This window comes from Leucoraja erinacea, unplaced genomic scaffold, assembly GCF_028641065.1.
Source record: "Leucoraja erinacea ecotype New England unplaced genomic scaffold, Leri_hhj_1 Leri_89S, whole genome shotgun sequence".
Lineage (NCBI taxonomy): Eukaryota > Metazoa > Chordata > Chondrichthyes > Rajiformes > Rajidae > Leucoraja > Leucoraja erinaceus.
Genome location: NW_026576839.1, coordinates 132,758 through 158,138, shown reverse-complemented (window position 1 = coordinate 158,138; position 25,381 = coordinate 132,758). Strand labels below are relative to the sequence as shown.

Here is a 25,381-nt window from a genome sequence, read left to right as displayed (position 1 = left end):
TGACCACGAGGTTGCGTAATTTGCGTGCCAAGGACACGTAAGTGGGACAGGCCCTTAACTATACAAATTACAAGACAAACAACTGTAGTTTGAAGTCTGAAGAAGGGTCGCGACCCAAAACGTCACCCATCCTTTTTCTACAGAGATGCTGCCTGACCCAGCACTTTGTGTCTATCTTTTGTATACCAGCATTTGCCATTCTTTGTTTCTATTTCCAACTCTAGTTTGTGTAAAACATCCCTTTTCCATTTCCATACTGACTCCCCTTAACTCCCGTTCCCATTCCCACACTGACCTTTCTGTCCTGGGCCTCCTCCATTGTCAGAGTGAGGCCAAATGCAAATTGGAGGAACAGCACCTCCTAATTCGCTCAGACAGTTTACAGCCCCAGTGTATTATGAATATTGACCTCTAATTTCAAGTAACCCTTGCAGCCCTGCTCCCTCCATCCCCCCCCCCCCCCCCCCCCCCCCCCCCCCACCCTATCATCCTGCTAGTTTCATAGTTCGTATCCTATCGTTATCACCTCCTCCACAGCCAACAATAGACCATAATGAGCTCCACCTTTCCTGGGTCATCGGTGCTGGCTTTGATCAGTTCTGTAACTTATCATATTTCTAGTTCCCCTCTTCACCTGACCCTTAGTCTGAAGAAGGGTCCCGACCGGAAACGTCACCTATTCCATTTTTCCAGAGATGCCGCCTGACCCGCTGAGTTACACCAGCATTAATGTCTATCTCTGTTGAAGAGATCGTGGTGGTGGTGGAGAAGTGGGTTCCCGGCAACCGACCACAACCTGTGATCTGCGCAGACAAGTCCCCTTTAAGTGATGCCTCTACATGAATAATCTGCAGTTGGCAGATGGATAAAAATCCTTGAGGTGACCAGAAAGGTGTCACGCAGCCTTGGAGTCAATTGCTTTTGTCTAGACTTGCATGGAATATCCACAAGGAAAATCACCCTGTATACAAGTAAGTCCCTTATTTATAGGTTATATTTTATTCAAATTGAATCATCTAATGTGCAAAAAAAGGAACCCCACCCAACCTCGAGACATCCTTGATTATCGTTGCTTTTTTTTGCATATTTTTCATTCATTTGTTTTATATCGCTCTATATCACCGTCCCTATCTCTCGTTTCCCTTTTCGCTGACGCAGTCTGAAGCAGGGTCTCGACCCGAAACGTCAGCTATTCCTTTTCCCCACTGCCTGACCCGCTGTTACTCCAGCTGTTTGGTGTCTGTCCCCGAGGCAAAAATATATTTTTATTCCGTCGTTGTCTCAACTAACGTCCCAGCAGCGACAGCGCAGTTCTACCCTGTGTGAGTCGAGAGTTGTGACTGAAGCCGTCGAGCCGCTTGCTAAAAGGGCTGCAATTAAAGCGCTGGCCGATCTGATTTTGTTTTGATCAATTTGTTCTGCTTCCTTTAACAGCTGCACTGCAGATTCTGCAGCCACAGAAGCGGCGCATCAGCAGCGGCAGCTGGATGACATCACTGTCAATGAGAGGAGCAGTCGATCAGGCCCGGTTTCCACGGCAACCCCGGACGGCAGCATCCCGCAGCCTGTTGGAGGAGGACCTCGCCAGCAGGACTGTGTAAATAAGCTCAATATTTTCTCTTATCTTTCCACCGTGCTCTTGAGCATTGACGAATGACCGCTAGTTCCCCTCTTCACCTGACCCTTAGTCTGAAGAAGGGTCCCGACCGGAAACGTCACCTATTCCATTTTTCCAGAGATGCCGCCTGACCCGCTGAGTTACACCAGCATTAATGTCTATCTCTGTTGAAGAGATCGTGGTGGTGGTGGAGAAGTGGGTTCCCGGCAACCGACCACAACCTGTGATCTGCGCAGACAAGTCCCCTTTAAGTGATGCCTCTACATGAATAATCTGCAGTTGGCAGATGGATAAAAATCCTTGAGGTGACCAGAAAGGTGTCACGCAGCCTTGGAGTCAATTGCTTTTGTCTAGACTTGCATGGAATATCCACAAGGAAAATCACCCTGTATACAAGTAAGTCCCTTATTTATAGGTTATATTTTATTCAAATTGAATCATCTAATGTGCAAAAAAAGGAACCCCACCCAACCTCGAGACATCCTTGATTATCGTTGCTTTTTTTTTGCATATTTTTCATTCATTTGTTTTATATCGCTCTATATCACCGTCCCTATCTCTCGTTTCCCTTTTCGCTGACGCAGTCTGAAGCAGGGTCTCGACCAGAAACGTCAGCTATTCCTTTTCCCCACTGCCTGACCCGCTGTTACTCCAGCTGTTTGGTGTCTGTCCCCGAGGCAAAAATATATTTTTATTCCGTCATTGTCTCAACTAACGTCCCAGCAGCGACAGCGCAGTTCTACCCTGTGTGAGTCGAGAGTTGTGACTGAAGCCGTCGAGCCGCTTGCTAAAAGGGCTGCAATTAAAGCGCTGGCCGATCTGATTTTGTTTTGATCAATTTGTTCTGCTTCCTTTAACAGCTGCACTGCAGATTCTGCAGCCACAGAAGCGGCGCATCAGCAGCGGCAGCTGGATGACATCACTGTCAATGAGAGGAGCAGTCGATCAGGCCCGGTTTCCACGGCAACCCCGGACGGCAGCATCCCGCAGCCTGTCGGAGGAGGACCTCGCCAGCAGGACTGTGTAAATAAGCTCAATATTTTCTTATCTTTCCACCGTGCTCTTGAGCATTGACGAATGACCGCACGGACAAGAGGCATAAGACGGGGGGGGGGGGGGCGTTCGTGACTCATCCCCGCACAGTCTGAAGGGAGACAATTCTCCTCCATGTTAGCAGCGTAGAAGCGGAGGCTCTGGGATATTGACCTCCTGGGAGTGACTGCAGTGGGGACGTAGCAAGGAGCCACTCTGGTTCCTGTCACCATCTGGTACCTGCTTCAGAGAGCAATGTGGATAATCAAAATAATCAATTGCTATGAATTAGTCAACCGATGACCCACACAGGAGGCAAGGGGCACCGTGCTAAGAGGTTAAATGATTTGTAGACAGAATAAAGGATGCTCGCTTGAGTGGGTTATAGGCTGGAATCTAATTGAGGTTTGAGTGGTTTCTCTATGGAAATAAAAGCTACCGGGAGTGAATTGCCGACTGAAATCCAATTGAGGGTGCAGTTAGATTAATCGAAGAGCCTTGATGTAGAATAAAAGTAAACATAATGCTGGAAATCCAAAAATAATTTAAAAATAAACAAAAATGTAGGGAATAATCAGCAGATCAGGCAGCATCTGTGGAGAGATGAACAAAATTAATGTTTCAAGATAAATAACCTTCCAGCATTTGAATTGTTAGAGAATTGGTAGAGTGTCAGCCCGACAGAAGTTGACTATCAGAGGAAATGCAACAAATTGGCAGATCTTCAATGGGTTGGAAGGCGGGGGAGTCTTAAATAGGCAAGTCAGGAAACAACAGTGGGCAAGTCAGAAAAGGCCTGGATAGAGTGGATGTGGACAGGATGTTTCCACTAGTGGGAGAGTCTAGGACCAGAGGCCATAGCCTCAGAATAAAAAGGACCTACCTTTAGAACGGAGACGAAGAGGAATTTCAAAAGTCAGAGGGTGGTAAATCTGTGGAATTCATTGCCACAGAAGAGTGTGGAGGCCACGTCAATGGATATTTTTAAGGTGGAGATTGACAGATTCTCGATTAGTACGGGCGTCAGGGGTTATAGGGAGAAGGCAGGAGAATGGGAGTGAGGGGTAAAAATAGATCACCCATAATCGAATGGATTACTTGCTGGGCCAAACGGCCTAATTCTGTTCTTCTACCTTATGGACACCAGTGGAATGGAGGACTAACAGGAAAACTGTTGCCAATGACTGGTGTTTAGCAAAGTGAGAGCAGCTTGAAAGGACAGAAGTGCGTGAGTAACTCAGCAGGTCAGGCAGCATCTCTGGAGGACCAACCTGAAATGTCACCTATCCATATTCTCCAGAGACACTGCCTGTCCTGCTGAGTTACTCAAGGTTTCAAGGTCAGTTTATTGTTACATGTACCAATTAAGTGATATTCGTGTTACTTTGTGCCTCTTTTGTGTATTAACCAACATCTGCGGCTCCTTGTTTGTACATTTTGGGAGCAATGTGCAGTTCTTGTGACTCGGATATGGATTCCAGTGAAAAAAAAACGGGCTTGTAAATTATTCCGTATCAGAAGAGGCCGCTAAGGCGGTCAGCGTGATGCCGACCAAGTTACCGACCTATTCTGATCGAACCAAAACTGCCTGTACCTGGATTATATTCCAACAAACCATTCCCAGCTGTGTTCCTGCCCTGGTGCTGTGGAAGGAACGGTGGGTTGGGGATTGCTGAGATGGAAGCAGGGTGTTTGTTGGCACCAGGTCCCAGAAGTGGCAGAGATTGATACCTCCTGGGTGGAGGCTGGAAGCCTCGGCACGGGCAGGCTGGGCCAAAGGGCCTGTTTCCGTGGTCTGACTAACACAGTGGGTCAGGGGGCATGAAAAAAAAAATGAAATGAAATGATTCAATTTATTGTCATTGTCAGTGTACAGTACAGAGACAACGAAATGCATTTTTAGCATCTCCCTTGAAAGGGAGACACAGGGCGTCGCGGTGTGCCCGCGCCTGCCGCCGTACATTCCATTACAGGCAAAGGTGGGTGAAGTGTCTTGCCCAAGGACACAACGACAGTATGCACTCCAAGCGGGATTTGAACCGGCTACCTTCCGGTCGCCAGCCGAACTCTTAGCCCATTGTGCTATCTGTCGCTTTGTGCTATCTGTCGTATCTATCTGTCATTGTGCTATCTGTCATTTGGAGGTCGTGCAGAGATGATGTTTTGGGTTTGCTACCCTTCTTTAGACTCTCCACAGATGCTGCCTGACCCGCCGAGTGGCTCCAGCACTTAGTGTTCCACACAAGATTCCAGCGCGTGCATTTCAAAATTTATATTTTATATTTTACCTTGATGGATTTTTTTTCCCTTCCCCCCCCCCCCCCCATCTCCTCAGCGCTCCCTCCCCAGCTGCCGGAGGTCCAGCTCCGACGCGGCGTACGGGACCACTGAGACCGCCAAGGCCCAGCGGGAATGTCGCCTGCGTCCTCACTTCAGCGACCCCATGCCAGCGGACGCAGCGAAGCGGAAGCAGCTGGAGATGAGGATCGCCGCGGCGGCCTGGGGCCTCGGGCAGAAGCGACGCCAGGACAAAGAAAGTGGCGAATGTGAGTGAAGCAGTGGAACTGTTAGAAACATAGAAATTAGGTGCAGGAGTAGGCCATTCGGCCCTTCGAGCCTGCACCGCCATTCAATATGATCATGGCTGATCATCAACTCAGTATCCCGTACCTGCCTTCTCTCCATACCCTCTGATCCCCTTGGCCAGAAGGGCCACATCTAACTCCCTCTTAAATATAGCCAATGAACTGGCCTCAACTACCCTCTGTGGCAGAGAGTTCCAGAGATTCACCACTCACTGTGTGAAAAAAGTTCTCCTCATCTCGGTTTTAAAGGATTTCCCCCTCATCCTTAAGCTGTGACCCCTTGTCCTGGACTTCCCCAACATCGGGAACAATCTTCCTGCATCTAGCCTGTCCAACCCCTTAAGAATTTTGTAAGTTTCTACAAGATCCCCTCTCAATCTCCTAAATTCTAGAGAGTATAAACCAAGTCTATCCAGTCTTTCTTCATAAGACAGTCCTGACATCCCAGGAATCAGTCTGGTGAACCTTCTCTGCACTCCCTCTATGGCAATAATGTCCTTCCTCAGAGCGCAGCCCCCCCACCCCACCCCCTTGTTCTCTTGAATAGTACGGGTGTCAGAGGTTAGAAACATAGAAAATAGGTGCAGGAGGTGGCGATGTCTGAGATTGATAGATTCTTGATTAGTGCGGGTGTCAGGGGTAATGGGGAGAAGGCAGGAGAATGGGGTTAGGAGGGAGAGATAGATAGATCAGCCATGATTGAATGGCGGGGTAGACGATGGGCTGAATGGCCTAATTCTGCTCCTAGAATCTATGAAGATGATTGAATATGACAGTGCCGATGGAAGCCAGATCAGTGAGCCTTCGACTGGGGAATGGAAAGCTCTGTGAGACCAGCACAGGAGTTGAGATTGGTGCCAGATCAGCCGTCTTCATTTTGAATGTTCAAGGCTTGAAGGGCTTGGAGGCATCCCCTATTTTCTCACGTGCTTGCCTCCCTGGTAGACATAGAAACATAGAAAATAGGTGCAGGAGGAAGCCATTCGGCCTTTCGAGTCAGTACCACCATTATTGTGATCATGGCTGATCGTCCCCTATCAATAACCCGTGCCTGCCTTCTCCCCATATCCCTTGACTCCACTAGCCCCTGGAGCTCTATCTAACTCTCTCTTAAATCCATCCAGTGACTTGGCCTCCACTGCCCTCTGCGGCAGGGAATTCCATAAATTCACAACTCTCTGGGTGAAAAAGTTTTTTCTCACCTCAGTCTTAAATGATCTCCCCTTTATTCTAAGACTGTGTGGCCCCTGGTTCTGGACTCGCCCCACATTGGGAACATTTTTCCTGCATCTAGCTTGTCCAGTCCTTTTATTACGGGGAGAAGGTAGGAGAATGAGGTTCGGAGAGACAGATTCAGCCATGATGTGCTGAATGGCCTAATTCTACTCTTATCACATGATCTTATGATCCTCCCCTGAGTCAGCTCTATCCCCAAGCTCAGAAACAAAGGACAATCTTTGAGTGCAATCATAGGGTCACACTGACCAACATGTCTCAGCTACACTATTCCCACCTGCCAGCGTTTGGGCCATGTCCCTCCAAACTTCTCCTATCTATGTAGCTGCCTAATTGCTTCTTAAACGTTGCATTAGTCCCTGCCTCTTCCGGCAGCTCGTTCCATACACCCACCACCTTTTGCGTGAACAAGTTACCGCTCAGGTTCCCATAAAATCTTGCTACCTTCACCTTAAAAATCTTTCCACCTTCACCTTAAATCCTCTGTAAAACTTCGGTGAAGCCGCTTTTGCAGTATTGGGTGCGGTTCTTACAAGATTTATTTTTTGTAATGAGGGGAACAGAACTGCCGTAGGTATAGAAACATAGAAACATAGAAATTAGGTGCAGGAGTAGGCCATTCGGCCCTTCGAGACTGCACCGCCATTCAATATGATCATGGCTGATGTATGAAGGGCGTCCTGATAATAGTACAATGATGAAAAATGAAAAGCCTGCATCGAATGGATGTGGAGAGGATGTTTCCACTAGTGGGAGTCTAGGACCAGAGGGCACAGCCTCAGAATAAAAAGAAGCACCTTTACAAAGGAGATGACCAATTCTGGTCACTCCATTACAGGATGTGGGGGCTTTGGAGAGGGGGGGGGGGGCAGAAGAGGTTTACCTGGAATAGAGGAGATTGGCTACAAGGAGAGGTTGGAAAAACTTGGTTTGGTTTTTACTGTAGTGCTGGAGGTTGAAGTATAAATAAGCAACAATGAAAGGCCTGGATAGAGTAGATGCGGAGAGGATGTTTCCACTTCTACAAGATGTATTCACTGGAGTTTAGAAGGATGAGGGGGATTCTTATAGAAACATATAAAAATTATAAAAGGACTGGATAAGCTAGATGCAGGAAAAATGTTCCCAATGTTGGGCGAGTCCAGAACCAGGGGCCACAGTCTTAGAATAAAGGGGAGATCATTTAAGACTGAGGTGAGAAAACACTTTTTCACCCAGAGAGTTGTGAATATATAGAATTCCCTGCCACAGAGGGCAGTGGAGGCCAAGTCACTGGATGGATTTAAGAGAGAGTTAGATAGAGCTCTAGGGGCTAGTGGAGTAAAGGGATATGGGGAGAAGGCAGGCACGGGTTATTGATAGGGGACGATCAGCCATGATCACAATGAATGGCGGTGCTGGCTCAAAGGGCCGAATGGCCACCTCCTGCACCTATTTTCTATGTATGCAAGAGAGAGATATAGCTCTTAGGGCTAACTGATATGTTAAGGGATCAAGGGATATGGGGAGAAAGCAAAAACGGGGTACTGATTTTGGATGAACAGCCATGATCATATTGAATGGCGGTGCTGGCTCGAAGGGCTGAATGGCCTACTCCTTACTATGTTTCAGACATGCCAATGAGACTTTTTCTTTGGTACATCTGTAGAAATTGGTAAAAGGTATTGTGAACATGCTGAATTTCCTTGGTGTTCTGCGGAAGTTACGGTATTGGTGTGCTTTCTTATCCATGCCATTGATGTGGTTGGACCTAGTGAGATTGATTGTTGGTTGTTCTCGACGATCTCCACATCATACCCGTTGATGCAGACTTGGGTATGTGCTCCCAAAGAAAAACAGTCAGTGTTTCACATCAAGGAGAACTGGGAAAGAGAGGAATAAATTAGTTCAAGTTCAAGTTCAAGTGAGTTTATTGTCATGTGTCCCTGTATAGGACAATGAAATTATTGCTTTGCTTAAGCACACAGAAAATAATAGGCATTTACTACAAAACAGATAAATGTGTCCATATACCATGATATAAATATGTACACACATGAATAAATAAACTGGTAAAGTGCAAATAACAGAAAGTGGTTATTAATAATCAGAGTTTTGTCTGAGCCAGGTTTAAAAGCCTGATGGCTGTGGGGAAGCGGCTATTCCTGAACCTGGTTGTTGCAGTCTTCAGGCTCCTGTACCTTCTACCTGAAGGTAGCAGGGAGATGAGTGTGTGGCCAGGATGGTGTGGGTCTTTGATGATACTGCCAGCCTTTATGAGGCAGCGACTGCGATAAATCCCCTCGATGGAAGGAAGGTCAGAGCCGATGATGGACTGGGCAGTGTTTACTACTTTTTGTAGTTGTACTTAGTAGGAGAGGTGAGGGATAGATAGATAGAATGGGAATTTCATGATACTCTAATGCAGTGCTTCTTAAACTAGCGAATGGTTCACCCAAGGGTGAATGAAATTATTTTGGGGTGAATGAGTTAATTTATGTTTTGTTCTCATGTGATAAAATTAATTAACCATATAACCATATCACAATTACAGCACGGAAACAGGCCGTCTCGGCCCTTCTTGTCTGTGCCGAACACTTAGTCCCATCTACCTGCACTCAGACCATAACCCTCCATTACTTCCCCGTCCATATACCTATCCAATTTATTTTTAAATGATAAAATCGAACCTGCCTCCACCACTTCCACTGGAAGCTCATTCCACACAGCTACCACTCTCTGAGTAAAGAAGTTCCTCCTCATGTTACCCCTAAACATTTGTCCTTTAATTCTCAAATCATGTCCTCTTGTTTGAATCTTCCCTACTCTCAATGGAAAAAGCTTATCCACGTCAACTCTGTCTGTCCCTCTCAGAATTTTAAAGACCTCTATCAAGTCCCCCTCTTAACCTTCTGCGCTCCAAAGAATAAAAACCTAACTTGTTCAACCTTTCTATGTAACTTAGGTGCTGAAACCCAGGCAACATTCTAGTAAATCTCCTCTGTACTCTCTCTATTTTGTTGACATCTTACCTATAACTTGGTGACCAAAATTGTACACCATACTCCAGAATTGGCCTCACCAATGCCTTGTACAATTTTAACATTACATCCCAACTTCTATACTCAATGCTCTGATTTGTAAAGGCCAGCACACCAAAAGCTTTCTTTACCACCCTATCTACATGAGATTCCACCTTCAGGGAACTGTGCACAGTTATTCCTAGATCCCTCTGTTCAACTGCATTCCTCAATTTGCTTCCATTTACCATATATATAAAATCATACACAAGGGAAAATAAGACGGAAATTACCAAAAAACATAAGAAAATTTAGTCGAGGGTGAATGAAATTTTGTGATAAAGACACAAGGGTGAATGACACTGAAATAGTTTAAGAAGCACTTCTCTAATGCAATGCTTACATTAAGTTAAGCTTATTTGTCTTGCTAAGGAGAAAAGCTGAGCAGTAATGGAGCACAAGAGACTGTAGATGCTGGAATCTAAAGCAAAAAAAAACTTAGGAGGAACTCAGCAGTTTAGTTTATTTAGTTTGGTATATTGACACATGCACTGAGGTACAGTGAAAAGCTTTTGTTGCGTGCTAACCAGATAGCGGAAAGACAATACATGATTACAAGCGAGCCCTCCACAGTGTACAGATGCATGATAAAGGGAATAAAGTGAATAACGACACCACGTGCTGGAGTAACTCAACAGGTCAGGCAGCATCTTTGGGGGGGGAAAAGGATGGGCGACGATTTGGGTGGGAACCCTTCTTCAGACTCGCTCTTAATGTCCCAACCCGAAACATCAAGTCAAGTTTATTCGTCACATACGCATACGAGATGTACAGTGAAATGAAAAGTGGCAATGATTGTCCAAAAAAACTACCAAACAGAATGGAACAGAAATAGAATGACATATTTGTGGGAGAAAACAAAAAGAAGAAACAGCAATTTAAAAAGACACCAGACAACAGTAGAGTGGTACAGTGAAGTTAGTCCCTGGTGAGATAGGAGTTTACAGTCCTGATGGCCTCTGGGAAGAAACTCCTTCTCATCCTCTCTGTTTTCACAGCATGGCAACGGAGGCGTTTGCCTGACCGTAGCAGCTGGAACAGTCCGTTGCAGGGGTGGAAGGGGTCCCCCATGATCTTGTTGGCTCTGGATTTGCACCTTCTGATATACAGTTCCTGCAGGGGGGGCGAGTGTAGTTCCCATAGTGCGTTCAGCCGAACGCACTACTCTCTGCAGAGCCTTCTTGTCCTGGGCAGAGCAGTTCCCAAACCAAATTGTGATATTTCCAGACAAGATGCTTCCCACAGCCGTTGAGTAGAAGCACTGGAGGATCCTCGGAGACACTCTGAATGTCCTCAATTGCCTGAGGTGGTAAAGGCGCTGCCTTGCCTTACTCGCCAGTGTGGCAGCGTGTGATGTCCATGTCAGATCCTCTGAGATGTGGACTCCCAGGTATTTAAAGCAGCTCACCCTATCCACAGTATCCCCATTTATCTTCAGTGGTGTGTAGGTCGTTGGATGTTGTGCCCTCCTAAAGTCCACGATCAGCTCCTTTGTTTTTTTGGCATTCACGAGGAGGCTGTTGTTCTGACACCAGAGTGCTAGATCAGCCACCTCCTCCCGGTAAGTCTTCTCATCGTTATCGAAGATCAGGCCCACCACCACAGTGTCATCAGCAAACTTGATTATAGAGTTGGAGCTGAACCTTTCCACACAGTCATGTGTGTACTGATTATTCCCAGAAATTCCTGCCATTGCTGTTCCACCGAGACGCCCATAAGAGACAAAAAAATTACAACCCGTGTTAGGTCCCATGTAGGGAATAAAGAAAGCAAAAATAAAACCTGCTGATTGTAAATGAGGTTTTTTGTTTAAGAAACAAAGGACTGCAGATGCTGGTTTACACCAAAGGTATACCTCATTGAAACTTACTGCATAGTGAAAGGCTTGGATAGAGTGGATGCGGAGAGGATGTTTCCATCTAGTGGGAGAGTCTAGGACTAGAGGTCATAGCCTCAGAATTAAAGAATATTAGGAAGGAGATGAGAAGAAATGTCTTTAGTCAGAGTGTGGTCAATCTGTGGAATTCTTTGCCACAGAAGGCTGTGGAGGCCTAGTCAGTGGATGTTTTTAAAGCAGAGACAGATAGATTCTTGATTAGTACGGGTGTCAGTGGTTATGGGGTGAAGGCAGGAGAATGGGGTTAGGAGGGAGAGATAGATCAGCCATGATTGAATGGCGGAGTAGACTTGATGGGCCAAATGGCCTCATTTATGACCTAATGACTTTTGACCTTCTGCGCAGGTCCGCTGTTGAACTCGGCCAGCAGGGTAGGGGATGCCTCGCCCACCTCTGAACCCCGGGGCGCCCGCCTTCACCCTGGTTCCTCCCACCGGCCCAAGCACCGCTGGAGTAACCTGAGCACCGACAGTGGGGTGGTGGGACTGAACGACCGCAACGAGGAGAGGGAGGAGGAGGAAGAGGAGGAAGGGGGAGAGGACAGGGGGCGGAAGAGCCGGCCGGGCGAAGTGGAGAGGGCGGACAGCGGCATTGGGCCGGGCACGGCCAAGAAGTGGCGGAGCCGGGTGGAGGAGACGGCGCGCTCCGTGCAGGCCTGGGTGACGCACCAGCCGTGCGTGGACTGCGGCGAGAGGGACACCACGGAGGCCGGGCCGGTGGCGGCGGCGGCGGGCAGGCGGCGGGAGAGCCTGTGCGGCCGGTGCGCTAAGCGCAGGAGGGAGCGCAAGGAGGCCATCTTGGAGTTCGTCAACACCGAGTCCAGCTACGGAGAGGACCTGCGCATCATCAGGGAGGAGTTCCAGCTGCCCATGCAGGCGGCCGGGCTCCTCACTCCAGAGCAGCTGGCCGTGATCTTCAGCAACATCCACCAGCTCATCGAGGTCAACGAGAAGTTCCTGGAGAGGCTGCAGGAATCCACGGAGCAGGCATTTGATCAGGTGAGCAGAGGGCCAAAGACTCATTCACCTCTGCCCCCCAGCAGGCTTCAGACTTCACACTTTACACATACAGCGCGGAAGCAGGCCCTTCGTCTCACTGAGTCTGCACCGACCAGCGGTCATCCCATACACTAGCACTAGCCTACACACTAGGGACAATTTACAATTTTTACCAAAGCCAATTAACGTGCTCTGAAGGCCAAGTCATTGGGTATATTTAAAGCAGGGAATAGTTCTTGACTAGTAAGGGTGTCAAAGGTTACGGAGAGAAGGCAGGAGAATGGAGTTGCGAGGGACATGTATATCAGCAATGACTGAATAGCGGAGTAGACTTGATGGGCCGAATGGCCTAACTCTGATCCTAAGACCTTATGATCCTATGTCACATGACCTTGTGACATAGGTCAGTCATGATCGAATGGCGGAGTAGACTCAATGGGCTGAATGGCGTAATTCTGCTCCTATGACTTGTGAACGTACAAACCTGTACATCTTTGGGATGTGGGTGGAAACCAGGGCACACAGAGGAAACCTACAGGGTCATGGGGAAAACGTGCAAACTCCGTACAGACAGCACCAGTGGTCAGGACCGAACCCAGGTCTGTAAGGCAGCAACTCTACCGTTGCGCCACTGTGGGGCCACCCTTAATCAATCATTAGACTTTGTCTCTTGAATATAGAAGTTGGGATGTAATGTTAAAATTGTACAAGACATTGGTGAGGCCAATTCTGGAATATGGTGTACAATTTTGGTCGCCAAATTATAGGAAAGATGTCAACAAAATAGAGAGAGTACAGAGGAGATTTACAAGAATGTTGCCTGGGTTTCAGCATCTAAGTTACAGAGAAAGGTTGAACAAGATAGGTCTTTATTTTTTGGAGCACAGAAGGTTAAGGGGGGACTTAATAGAGGTCTTTTAAATTCACTGACTGGATATCACCCAACAAAAATGTTTTACACTGTAGTTTGGTACATATGACAATAATAAACTAAACTAACTAAAACACTCACAACTCCCAAGGTTAGAATCAAACCCGTGTGTCTGGCACTGTGAGGCGACAGCTCTATCAGCTGTGCCGTCGGTTTTACCTCAGTTTTAAATGACCAGCTTCTTGTAACCATGTTCCATTGTTTGAGATTCTCCCACTAGTGATAATATTCTCCATATTTATCCTGTCAAACTGCCTTGTGATCATACATGATTGAATATGGTCACACCCCCCCCCCCTCCTCATTCTTCCAAACTATAAGGAATTCAGGCCCAAACTATCTAATCGCTCTTGGCTCTCAATGAATTCACTCCACCTTGGAACTAGCCTGGTGAATTTCATTGTACTGCCTTCAAGTTATCCTAACTCAGAGGGGAAATTTCAAGTACGAGAGAGCGTAGCTTTAAGGCAAAAGGAAAACGTTTAAAGGAGGTGGGTTTTTTTTTAAAGAGAATGGTGGGTGCCTTTGATACACTGCCGCGTGGCAGAAGCAGAAGCTGATTGGGGATGATTAGCCATGATCACATTGAATGGCAGTGCTGGCTCGAAGGGCCAACTGGCCTACTCCTGCACCCATTGTCTATTGTCAGATATGATAGTGGGTATTGAGAGGCCTTTAGATGGGTACATGATGTACTTTAGAAAGGAGACGAGGAGGAATTTCTTTAGCCAGACGGTAGTGAATCTGTGAATTCATTGCCACAGACGGCTGTGGAGGCCAAGTCACAGGGTATTTTTAAAGTGGAGATTGACATGTTCTTGATTATTAAGTGTGTCGAAAATTATAAGGAGAAGGCAGGAGAATAGGGTTGAGAGGGAAAGATAGATCAGCCACTATTGAATGGCAGAGTAGATTTGATGGGCCGAATGGCCTAATAATGATGGCAGAAGTGATTAGTTTAATTTGGAATCATGTTCGGTCCTGACATTGTGGGCGGAAGGGCTGGTGCTGTACTGTTCCATGCTCTACGTATAACATTTGTTGTTGTTTCCCAACCCTTCCTTTCGTTCCAACGCGTTGCCAGAATGATGAGGACTTTTTGACCGTGTGCATTGGTGAGATGTTCCTGGAATTCGTCAACATGCTGCCAGCCTTTCAGACCTACTGCATCCACCAGTCTTCCTCCATCAACCTACTCAACTCTCTGGAGAAGGAAAAGGAGCTTCTCAGGTAAACCATACCCACCGCTCTTTCCACTTGGGCAACTTAACATAGAAACATAGACAATAGGTGCAGCAGTAGAGGCCATTCAGCCCTTCGAGCCTGCACCATTCGCCATTCAATATGATCATTGCTGATCATCCAACTCAGTATCCAGTACCTGCCTTCTCTCCATACCCCCTGATCCCTTTAGCCACAAGGGCCACATCTAACTCCCTCTTAAATATAGCCAATGAACTGTGGCCTCAACTACCTTCTGTGGCAGAGAATTCCAGAGATTCACCACTCTCTGTGTGTGAAAAATGTTTTTCTCATCTCGGTCCTAAAAGATTTCCCCCTTATCCGTAAACTGTGTGACCCCTTGTTCTGGAGGTGAAGGCATGAGACGCTGGGAATTCAGCCCGCTTTACAAAGGTGGCGCAGTAGAGCTGCTGCCTCACAATGCAAGTTTGATCCTGACCTCGGGTGCCGTCTGTGTGTGTGTGTGTGTGGAGGTTGCATGTTCTCCCTGGGACCGCGTGGGTTTCCTCCGGGCGCTCCGGTTTCCTTCCACATCCCAAAGGCGTACAGGTTTGGAGGTTAATTAGCCTCTGTAAAGTTATCCCTTGTGTTTAGGGAGTCGATGAGAAAATAGTATGAATCTAGAAATAGTGTGAATGGGTAACTGATGGTCAGCATGGACTTGGTGGGATGAAAGGTAGACAAAAATGCTGGAGAAACTCAGCGGGTGCAGCAGCATCTATGGAGCGAAGGAAATAGGCAACGTTTCGGGCCGAAACCCGGAAGGGTTTCGGCCCGAAACGTCGCCTATTTCCAGAAGGATTTCGGCCCGAAAATTTGCTTATTTCCAGAAGGGTTTCGGCCCGAAACGTTGCCGATTTCCTTCGCTCCGTAGATGCTGCTGCACTCGCTGAGTTTCTCCAGCATTTCTGTCTACCTTCGATTTTCCAGCATCTGCAGTTCCTTCTTAAACACGGTGGGATGAAAGGCCTTGTTTCCATGCAGTAAACGAGAAGGCGGGATAGCACAGAGCTAGTGTGAATGGGTGATCGACGATCGGCACGGACTCGTTGGGCCAAAGGGACTGTTTCCACGCAGTAAATCTAAACTAAATGAAGCCGCTTAAGTGGATTTTTACCTCAATCCAAATTTGTATGAAAGTTAGTTTTTGTTCCTTGCCACCTATCATCGCAAAATATATATTCATCTGCAAAATGAATTAAAAAAAACACATCTGCACATGCTACAAATCTGAAATGAAAACAGAAACTGCCAGGAATACCCATCAGGTCGGGCAGCATCTGGTAAGAGAAACATTATAAACATTTTCAGGTCCATCAGCTTGTGAGTAACCATATAACATTTACAGCACCTTCTAGTCCGTGCCGAACACTTACTCTCACCTAGTCCCATCTACCTGCACTCTGACCATAACCCTCCATTCCTTTCCCGTCCGTATAATTGTCCGATAAAAGATTTCCTCACCAACCGGCCCCAGACTGTGAGACTCGGCCCCCACCTCTCCTCCACTCGCAGGTTGAGTACCGGCTCCCCACAGGGCTGTGTGCTAAGCCCCCTCTTATACTGTCTCTACACCTACGACTGTAGTCCGGCCCACAACAACAACCGCATCGTCAAATTTGCTGACGACACTACTGTAGTCGGACTTATTTCAAAAGGAGACGAGGCAGCCTACAGAGAGGAAGTCCTGAAGTTGACAACCTGGTGCTCAGAAAACAATCTGGCTCTGAACACCAGGAAAACAAAAGAGCTCATTGTCGACTTCAGGAGGCACAGCACCGACTTAGTCCCCCTACACATCAACGGTGAGTGTGTGGAGAGGGTCAACACCTTCCGGTTTCTCGGCGTCCATATCGCTGCTGATATCTCCTGGACAGACAACACGACAGCGGTCATCAAGAAGGCTCAGCAGCGGCTGCACTTCCTGAGGGTCCTCAGGAAGCACAACCTGGACTCTAACCTGCTGCTGACCTTCTACCACTCGTCCATCGAGAGCCTGCTGACATACTGCATTACAGCATGGTATGGCAGCTGCACCATGGCAGACAGGGAGAGGCTTCAGAGGGTAACTAGGACAGCACAGAAGATCATTGGTTGCCCTCTCCCCTCCCTGATGGATATCTACACCTCCCGCTGCCTTAGCAGGGCAAAGAATATCATCAAAGACAGCTCCCATCCTGCGTTTGGACTGTTCGACCTGCTGCCCTCTGGAAAGCGCTATAGGAGTACAGGCATCAAATCCAGGACAAATAGACTCAGAAATAGTTGCTTTCCGAAAATTATAACTACTCTTAATTCAAATTCACACATGCACTGACTTCACAGCCCAACACCCGGACTTCCATCTGTATATATGTATATAGCGCCGCAGAATTGTGCACCTATCTCCCCCCCCCCTTCTCCCTTCTGTTTTTTTTTTTTCTGTTTCTTGTTTGTACTAAATTATATGTATGCACTGAGTACGAGCAGCTTTCAATTTCACTGTACATGTATAGTGACAATAAATGGCATATCATATCATATACCTATCCAATTTATTTTTAAATGATAACATCGAACCTGCCTCCACCACTTCCACTGGAAGCTCATTCCACACCGCTACCACTCTCTGAGTAAAGAGGTTCCCCCTCATGTTACCCCTAAACTTCTGTCCCTTAATTCTCAAGTCATGTCCTCTTGTTTGAATCTTCCCTACTCTCAATGGAAAAAGCTTGTCCACGTCAACTCTGTCTATCCCTCTCATCATTTTAAAGACCTCTATCAAGTCCCCCCCTTAACCTTCTGCGCTCCAAAGAATAAAAACCTAACTTGTTAAACCTTTCTCTGTAACTTAGTTGCTGAAACCCAGGCAGCATTCTAGTAAATCTCCTCTGTACTCTCTCTATTTTGTTGACATCTTTCCTATAATTTGGCGACCAAAATTGTACACCCTACTCCAGAATTAACCTCACCAAAGTAAGAGTCCTACACCTGAAATAATGTCTGTATTTCTCCTTCCTCAGATGCTCCCCTGTCTGATGAATGTTCTTGGCATTTTCCAGCATTTTTTAAACATATTTTCTTTTACTGATGGATATATTTTTGTTATGGTAGATCATGAGAGACAAGGGTTAACCCTTCTCAGATGCTGCATGATAGGCTGGTTGTTTTCAGCATTTTCTGTTTTTTCAAATTTTTAAATTAATTTAGAGAAGCAGCCTCAAAGGCTAAAGGCCCTTCAGCCCACCGAGTCCGTGCTGACAAACGATTCCTGCACACTAGCACTATCCTACACACACTAGGGATAAGATGATTTGAGTATAGGTGTCAAGAGGCCCTTTTGCAGTTGTACGGGGCCCTGGTGAGACCACATGTGGAGTATTGTGTACAGTTCTGGTCTCCTAATTTGAGGAAGGACATCCTTGCAATTGAGGCAGTGCAGCGTAGGTTCACGAGGTTAATTCCTAGGATGGCGGGACTGTCATATGAGGAAAGATTGGAAAGGCTGAGCTTGTATTCACTGGAATTTAGAAAGATGAGAGGGCATCTTATAGAAACAAATAAAATTATAAAAGGCTAAATGCTTATATAATAAGCTAGATGCAGGAAAAATGTTCTCGATGTTGGGGGAGTCCAGAACAAGGGGCCATCGTCTAAGAATAAAGGGGAGGCCATTTAAAACTGAGGTGAGAAAAAACATTTTCACCCAGAGAGTTGTGAATTTGTGGAATTCCCTGCCACAGAGGGCAGTGGAGGCCAATTCACTGAGTGGATTTAAAAGAGAGTTAGATAGAGCTCTAGTGGGCTAGTGGAATCAACATATATGGGGAGAAGGCAGACACGGGTTATTGATTGGGGGTGATCAACCATGATCACAATGAATGACGGTGCAGGCTCGAAGGGCTGAATGGCCTCCTCCTGCACCTATTTTCTATGTAATAGGAAGGGAGCATATTAATTATGAGAGAAAACTGGTGAGAAACCAAAACAAACAGCAAGAGTCTCTATGGATGTATAAGAAATAATGTGGGTATTGTACCCCTAGAGTGAATGCAAGAGCAGCAGTTGATAGAGCTAGGGGGCGGTAGAGTTGCAGCCTTACAGCACCAGAGACCCGGGTTTGATCCTGATTATGGATGCTGTCTGTACGGAGTTTGCACGATCCCTGTGTGGGTTTTCTCCGGGTGCTCTGGTTTCCTCCCACAATATCCAAAGGCGTGCAAGTTTGTCGGTTAATTGACTTTGGTGAAATTGTAAATTGTCCCTAGTGTGTAGGATAGTGCCAGTGTACGGGGTCATCGCAGGTCGGCGCGGATTCGGTGGTCCGAAGGGCCTGTTTACAGCAGTCTAAAGCTGCTACCCCACAACGCCAGGGACCCAAGTAGGAAGGAACTGCAGATGCTGGTTTACACCGAGGATAGACGGAGTAACTCATTTTGTGTCTATTACTCCTACACTTTGTTACTTCAATTAGTTACCGATGCTGATATTGCTATATTTAAGAGGGAGTTAGATGTGGCCCTTGTGGCTAAGGGGATTAGGGGGTATGGAGAGAAGGCAGGTACGGGATACTGAGTTGGATGATCAGCCATGATCATATTGAATGGCGGTGCAGGCTCGAAGGGCCGAATGGCCTACTCCTGCACCTAATTTCTATGTTTCTATGGTCATTATTAGCTAGTTAAGTGTATTGTCATGTGTACCGAGGTATAGTGTAAAGCATTTGTTACGAAGTGTCTGCTATCAACATAAATGATGATAGCAGGAATATCAGCCAAAAAGGGTTCTGTTAAACTGTTCTTCTAAGCTAATATGTGATGTCTTTACATCCCCAGGCTTACACCTGCATGAGTAGGTTTTCATTTAACAGTTACACCTATCGTATTCAATAGGTAGAAAGTAAGAAATGGCTCTGGATCAAAGCTATTCACGTCCTCTCCCCTTCCAAACAGCTGACCCTTCTCCCTTAACCGAGAAGGTAGACACAAAATGCTGGAGTAACTCAGCGGGACAGGCAGCATCTCAGGAGAGAAGGAATTGGTGACGTTTGGGGTCGAGACCCTTCTTCTGACCGAAAGTCACGGGAAAGGGAAACGAGAGACATAGACGACGATGTAGAGAGATCCAGTAAATAACAATAGGGGCAGGATTAGGCCATTCCGCCCTTCGAGCCAGCACCGCCATTCACTGTGATCATGGCTGATCATCCACGATCAGAACCCCATTCCTGAAAGATATGGGAAAAAAAAGTAACAGTGATAAAAGAAACAGGCCATTGTTGGCTGTTTGCTAGGTGAGAACGAGACGCTGGTTCAATTGTGTGGGAGAGGGATGCAGAGAGAGGGAATGCCGGGGTTACTTGAAATTAGAGAAATCAATATTCATACCACTGGGCTGTAAGCTGCCCAAGTGAAATATAAGATGCTGTTTCTCCAATTTGCGTTTAGCCTCACTCTGACAATGGAGGAGACCGAGGACGGAAAGGTCTGTGGGAATGGGAAGGAGAATTAAAGCAACCGGGAGATCAGGCTGGTCCAGGCGGTCTGAGCGAAGGTGCTCAGCGAAACGATCGCCCAATCTACGTTTGGTCACGCCGATGCATAATATAGAAATATATGGCCAGTGTGGGCAAGTTGGGCCAAAGGGCCTGTTTCCGTGCTGTATCACTCTGCGATTCTCATTTGTATCTAATCGCGACAGAGTGCTGGGCAACCTCTTGTCCAAGCCAGCAAACGGCAGGGCAGCTGTTGGTGTGGCTGTGTTTACTGTCAGGAGTTTGAACGTAATAATGATGTTAGGATTCAGTTATATAAGGCTCCAGAGTTATCCCAGGTGGAGTGTGTGTGCAGTGCAGCTCTCCCTATTTAAGGAAGGGTGTTGGTGTGTTTGGGAACAGTTCTCGGAAGGTTGACACGACCGATCCCAGGAATGGGAGTGTTGCCTTTTGTAAGGGTTTGGTCGTTGGGTTTAAAGATACAGGCCCTTCGGCCCACCGAGTCCGTGCCGACCAGCGATCCCCGCACACTAACACTGTCCTACACACACATAGAAACATAGAAAATAGGTGCAGGAGTAGGCCATTCGGCCCTTCGAGCCTGCACCGACATTCAATATGATCATGGCTGATCATCCAACTCGGTATCCTGTACCTGCCTTCTCTCCATACTCCCTGATCCCTTTAGCCACAAGGGCCACATCTTAAATATAGCCAATGATCTGGCCTCAACTACCTTTGTGGCAGAGAGTTCCAGAGATTCACCGCTCTCTGTGTGAAAAATGTTTTTCTCATCTCGGTCCAAAAGGATTTCCCCCTTATCGTTAAACTGTGACCCCTTGTCCTGGGCTTCCCCAACATCGGGAACAATCTTCCTGCAACTAACCTGTCCAACCCCCTAAGAATTCTGTAAGTTTCTAGACGATCCCCCCTCAATCTTCTAAATTCTAGCGAGTACAAGCCGAGTCTATCCAGTCTTTCTTCATATGAAAGTCCTGCCATCCCAGGAATCAGTCTGGTGAACCTTCTCTGTACTCCCTCTATGGCAAGAATGTCTTTCCTCAGATTTGGAGACCAAAACTGTACGCAATACTCCAGGTGTGGTCTCACCAAGACCCTGTACAGCTGTATAAGAGTCCACATCTTGAACAACGGATATAGTAGATGATGTTGGAGGAGGTGCAAGTGAACCTCTGCCTCACTTGAAAGGACTGTTGGTGTCTCTGTTCAGAGTCGAGGGAGGAGGAGGTACAGGGACTGGTGTTGTGTTGCATCCCTTAACCGAGCGTTCCTTTTGGATTGTTTCAGGATCTTCCTGGACGTGTCGCAGAATGACAACACGGCGCTCCGCCGCATGAACCTGCGCTCGTTCCTGATGGCGCCGCTGCAGCGAGTCACCAAGTACCCGCTGCTGCTGAGCCGGATCAGCAGCTCGACGCCCGAGTACCACCCGGACCACCGCGGCCTGCGGGAGGCCAAGAGCCGGGTGGAGTCGCACCTGGGGCACATCAACATGAAGAGCCGGCAGGAGGGCGCGCCCCCCTGGCCCCTGCGCTCGCTGCGCCGCGGCAGCCGGCGGCACCGGGAGGCGGCGGCCGCGGAGGTGGAGATGAGGGAGGTGGCGGTGCGGGCGGTGGGCTGGCCGCGGGAGGAGACGCGCTTCGCCATGGAGGGCACGCTGCAGTCGTCCCAGCCCAGCGACGGCCAGTGGGCCAAGAAAGGGAGCAGGTCCCTCAAGTTCCACAACCTCCACGCCCTCCTGGTGGTCAACAAGGCTCTCCGGCCCGACCCGGAGCCCGCGGCTGGAGACGCCGCAGCGGAGGAGGCGGCGGTGCTGGTGCGGGACGCCGCGCTGGTGCTGATGCGGGATAAGAGCGGCGGCAAGTTCTCCCTGTTCCGGCGGCCCATCCACCTGGGCAACTGCGTGGTGTCCTCGGACCCTGACTGCGAGGACACCTTCGAGCTGCTGGAGATCCCCAAGGAGGCGTTCGTCTTCCGCGACGCCGACCGCCCGCGGACCCGCCACTGGTTCCGGCTGATCAAACGCTACTCCCAGGACCTGGGCTCCTGGCGCAAAAGACGCAACGCGCTGCCCAACATCATGATCAACGCCACCTACGGCCGGTCCTGAGTCCACAACCGGGGGGGTGACTCTCCCCCCTCTCCACCCAACACCAACAGCAGCATTGTCCCATTCACGTCCATCCCATTGCGGACATTGGCCTTGGTCTATGATTTGTAGGTTAATTGACTTCGGTAAAATTCCTGGGATGGTGGGACTGTCATACGTTGATAGAATGGAGCAGTGAATGGTAACTCACTGCAGACTGAAAGGGGAGAGGGCATGATAGGGGCGGAAGGAGTTTTGTGGGTGAGGTTTTTCTCCGAGGTTTCTCCTTCCGAACCATCAGAGGTTCAATCTTCTGCATGCGCCAGGAGTCTCCAGGAATTAAGATTTAATCATCCAGTCTTTCTTGCTGGGGAAAAAAACCTCATAATTCAAGAAAATGTCTTTGAACCCACTCCCAGTTTGCTGCTGCAAAGTTATCGGAGAACGTCTCCTTGGTTTAACCTCTTCCCTCAATCAGATAAGATGGAGTCCATCCGCCTTTGGAAGACATGTTGTTGACAGGATGGGCGACCAATACGTAAGACATGGTCAGAGAGAGAGAGATGGGGAATAGAAGAATTGTGTGATGATGGTTTAAGGTCGTGTCCCATCATTTGGAAGTGACCCATAGTCGGGATCAAACCCGGGTCTCTGGCGCCGTAAAGGCAGCAACTCCACCACAGTGCCGCACCTTTTGAAAATGAATTTTAATGATTCTTTTCCTCCCTGGATTTAGCTTGTCCTAAAGTAACTCAACAGATCAGGCAGCATCCCTGGAGAACATGGACAGGTAACGCTTTGGGTCGGGATCCTTGTTACGAAACGGGGTCCCCGACCCGAAACGTCCCCTATCCGCGTTTCCGTAATTAACCTTCAATTGCTGGAGACTCCAGATTCAGGTGGATTGGGAATGTCAAATGTGGGATGGGGGAGACATGGTTTGGGAAATGGATTTGGGGATAAACTTGGGGGAAGGAATAAAAGGCGTGTTGGATCGTGAACGAGTATCCTGGATATAAACTTGCCACTACACAAGTTGTACCGCACAGCTCGGCTTTGAACACTGTGTTCCTTGTCTGTGCACTCAACTGTTCCAGAGTGGTTGTTCACAAAAATCATACCTTGTGTGTATTCAACGTCTGAACGTTCTGTCCGCGCCGTTGCTCCAGGAGTGTCATCCTTGCAGGAGTACATGGTTTATTTCAACTGCTTGCATTAATATGGCTGCAAATCATCAGTATTTGAAGAAACAAGGAACTGCACATGCTGGTTTACAAAAAAAAAAAGACACACTGCTGGGCTTAATGCGGGGCAGGCAGCATCCCTGGTGAATATGGAGAGGGGACCCTGCCTCGTAAGCTGGATCCCGTCCCAAAACATCACCTATCCATGTGTTTTTCCGAAGATGCTAGCTGACCCGCTGAGTTACTCCAGCACTTTGTGTCTTTTCATCAGTATTTGACTTCAATTTAATATAACTCCATCTTGCCACAACTGGGCACCAAAAGCACAACAATATTTGGATTGCTAGTTTATCCAATATGTAATAAAAAGGAACTGCAGATGCAGGTTTAGGCCAAAGATAGACACAATAAATGGTGGAGTAACTTAGTGGGTCAGGCAGCATCTCTGGAGAACATGTGTAAGTTGGGGCCCTTCAAGCTGAAGAAGGATCCCAATCCGAAATGTTCTCGATCCATTTTCTCCAGCGATGCCACCTGACCCACTGTGAGTTACTCCAATATTTTATAGTCTATCTTTGTTTATTCACCCATGTTGTTAAACGGTTTAATTTATATTTTACAACATGATCTCTGAATGTTACCGATCTGTGTTAGTGTTTAACAATTTAACCATTTTCTGCAGAAGTCTGATGGACACAGTCTAGGTCGGGAACTAAAAGAGTTTCACTCATGCTCCAGACCTGAATCGCCACAGAAAGCCGCAGAAAAATGGCCAGTGTTATCTATAAATATCACAAACTTAAGTATCATTTGTGCAGGGGGCCACAGTTTAAGATTTTAGAACGGAGGTGAGGAAACACTTTTTCTCATTGAGAGTTGTGAGTCTGGAATTCTCTGCCTCAGAGGGCAGTGGAGGCAGGTTCTCCGGATACTTTCTAGATAGGGCTCTTAAAGAAAGCGGAGTCAGAAGATGGGGAGAAGGCAGGAACGGGGTACTGATTGGGGACGATCAGCCATGATCACATTGAATGGCGGTGCAGGCTCGAAGGGCCGAATGGCCTACTCTTGCACCTATTGTCTATGGCAATGCAAGCGGGTGCCATCTCTCATGATAGACACAAAATTCTGGAGCAACTCAGCAGGTTAGGCAGCATCTCTGGAGAACAGGAACAGGCGACATTTTAGGTTGAGACCCTTCTTCAGACTGAGAGTCAGGGGGAGAGGGGGAGACTAGATGTATGAAAAGGTACAGAACAAATCAGAGCCGCCGGCACCGATGACCAACAAGCCCACAATGGTCCATTGTTGGCTGTGGAGGAGACGATTGAAACAGTGAAACCAGCAGGACGATTAGGGTGGGGTGGGGTCTAAAATCATTCACAATCAGGCACTTTGACCCTATTGTAGTTTAGAGATACAGCGCAGACACAGGCCCTTCTGCCCACTGAGTCCGTGCCGACCAGCGATCCCCGTACACTAGCATCATCCCACACCCTTGGGACAATTTACAATTACCAAAGCTAAATGAACCGACTTCTTTGGAATGTGGGAGGCAACCAGCGTATCCGGTGAATACCCAAGCGGTCACAGCAAGAACGTACATACTACAGACAGCACCCGTAGTTAGGATCGAACCCGGGACTCTGGCGCTGTGAGGCAGCAACTCTACCGGTAGGCCACCATGCCGTAATGTTTTCTCCAAGTCAAGCAGGGCAGTGCTCTCTTAATGGCAAAGAGGTAGACAGATTGGGCTGATTTACGTAACTGAACCTCACTCCCAACTCGTGGGAGAGTCTAGGACCAGAGGGCACGGCCTCAGAATAAAAGGACGCGCCTTTAGAATGGAGATGTGGAGGAACCTCTTTAGCCAGAGGGAAGGTTGTCCAGATGAGGTGGCAGATATCCTTCCCGAAAGATTATCAGATGGGTTTTTACAACAATCCAGTAGTTTTGTACTGGGTACCTGAGACTAATTTTACTTTCATGATTTCAAAATGGATTTAATGTTTAAATGTC

At 47.7% G+C, this 25,381-nt stretch overlaps 1 protein-coding gene across 1 annotated transcript; it reads left to right on the top strand.

Moving 5' to 3' along the window:
* Nucleotides 1-1,772: 1,772 nt before the first annotated feature.
* Nucleotides 1,773-24,619, top strand: si:dkey-91i10.2 (uncharacterized protein LOC555224 homolog). Its single transcript, XM_055631766.1, has 7 exons — nucleotides 1,773-1,824; nucleotides 1,924-2,014; nucleotides 2,479-2,641; nucleotides 4,986-5,196; nucleotides 11,773-12,425; nucleotides 14,441-14,586; nucleotides 21,380-24,619. Exons 1-7 carry the CDS (start codon nucleotides 1,773-1,775, stop codon nucleotides 22,200-22,202), a joined length of 2,139 nt encoding a protein of 712 aa, XP_055487741.1. The 3' UTR covers nucleotides 22,203-24,619.
* Nucleotides 24,620-25,381: the final 762 nt, after the last annotated feature.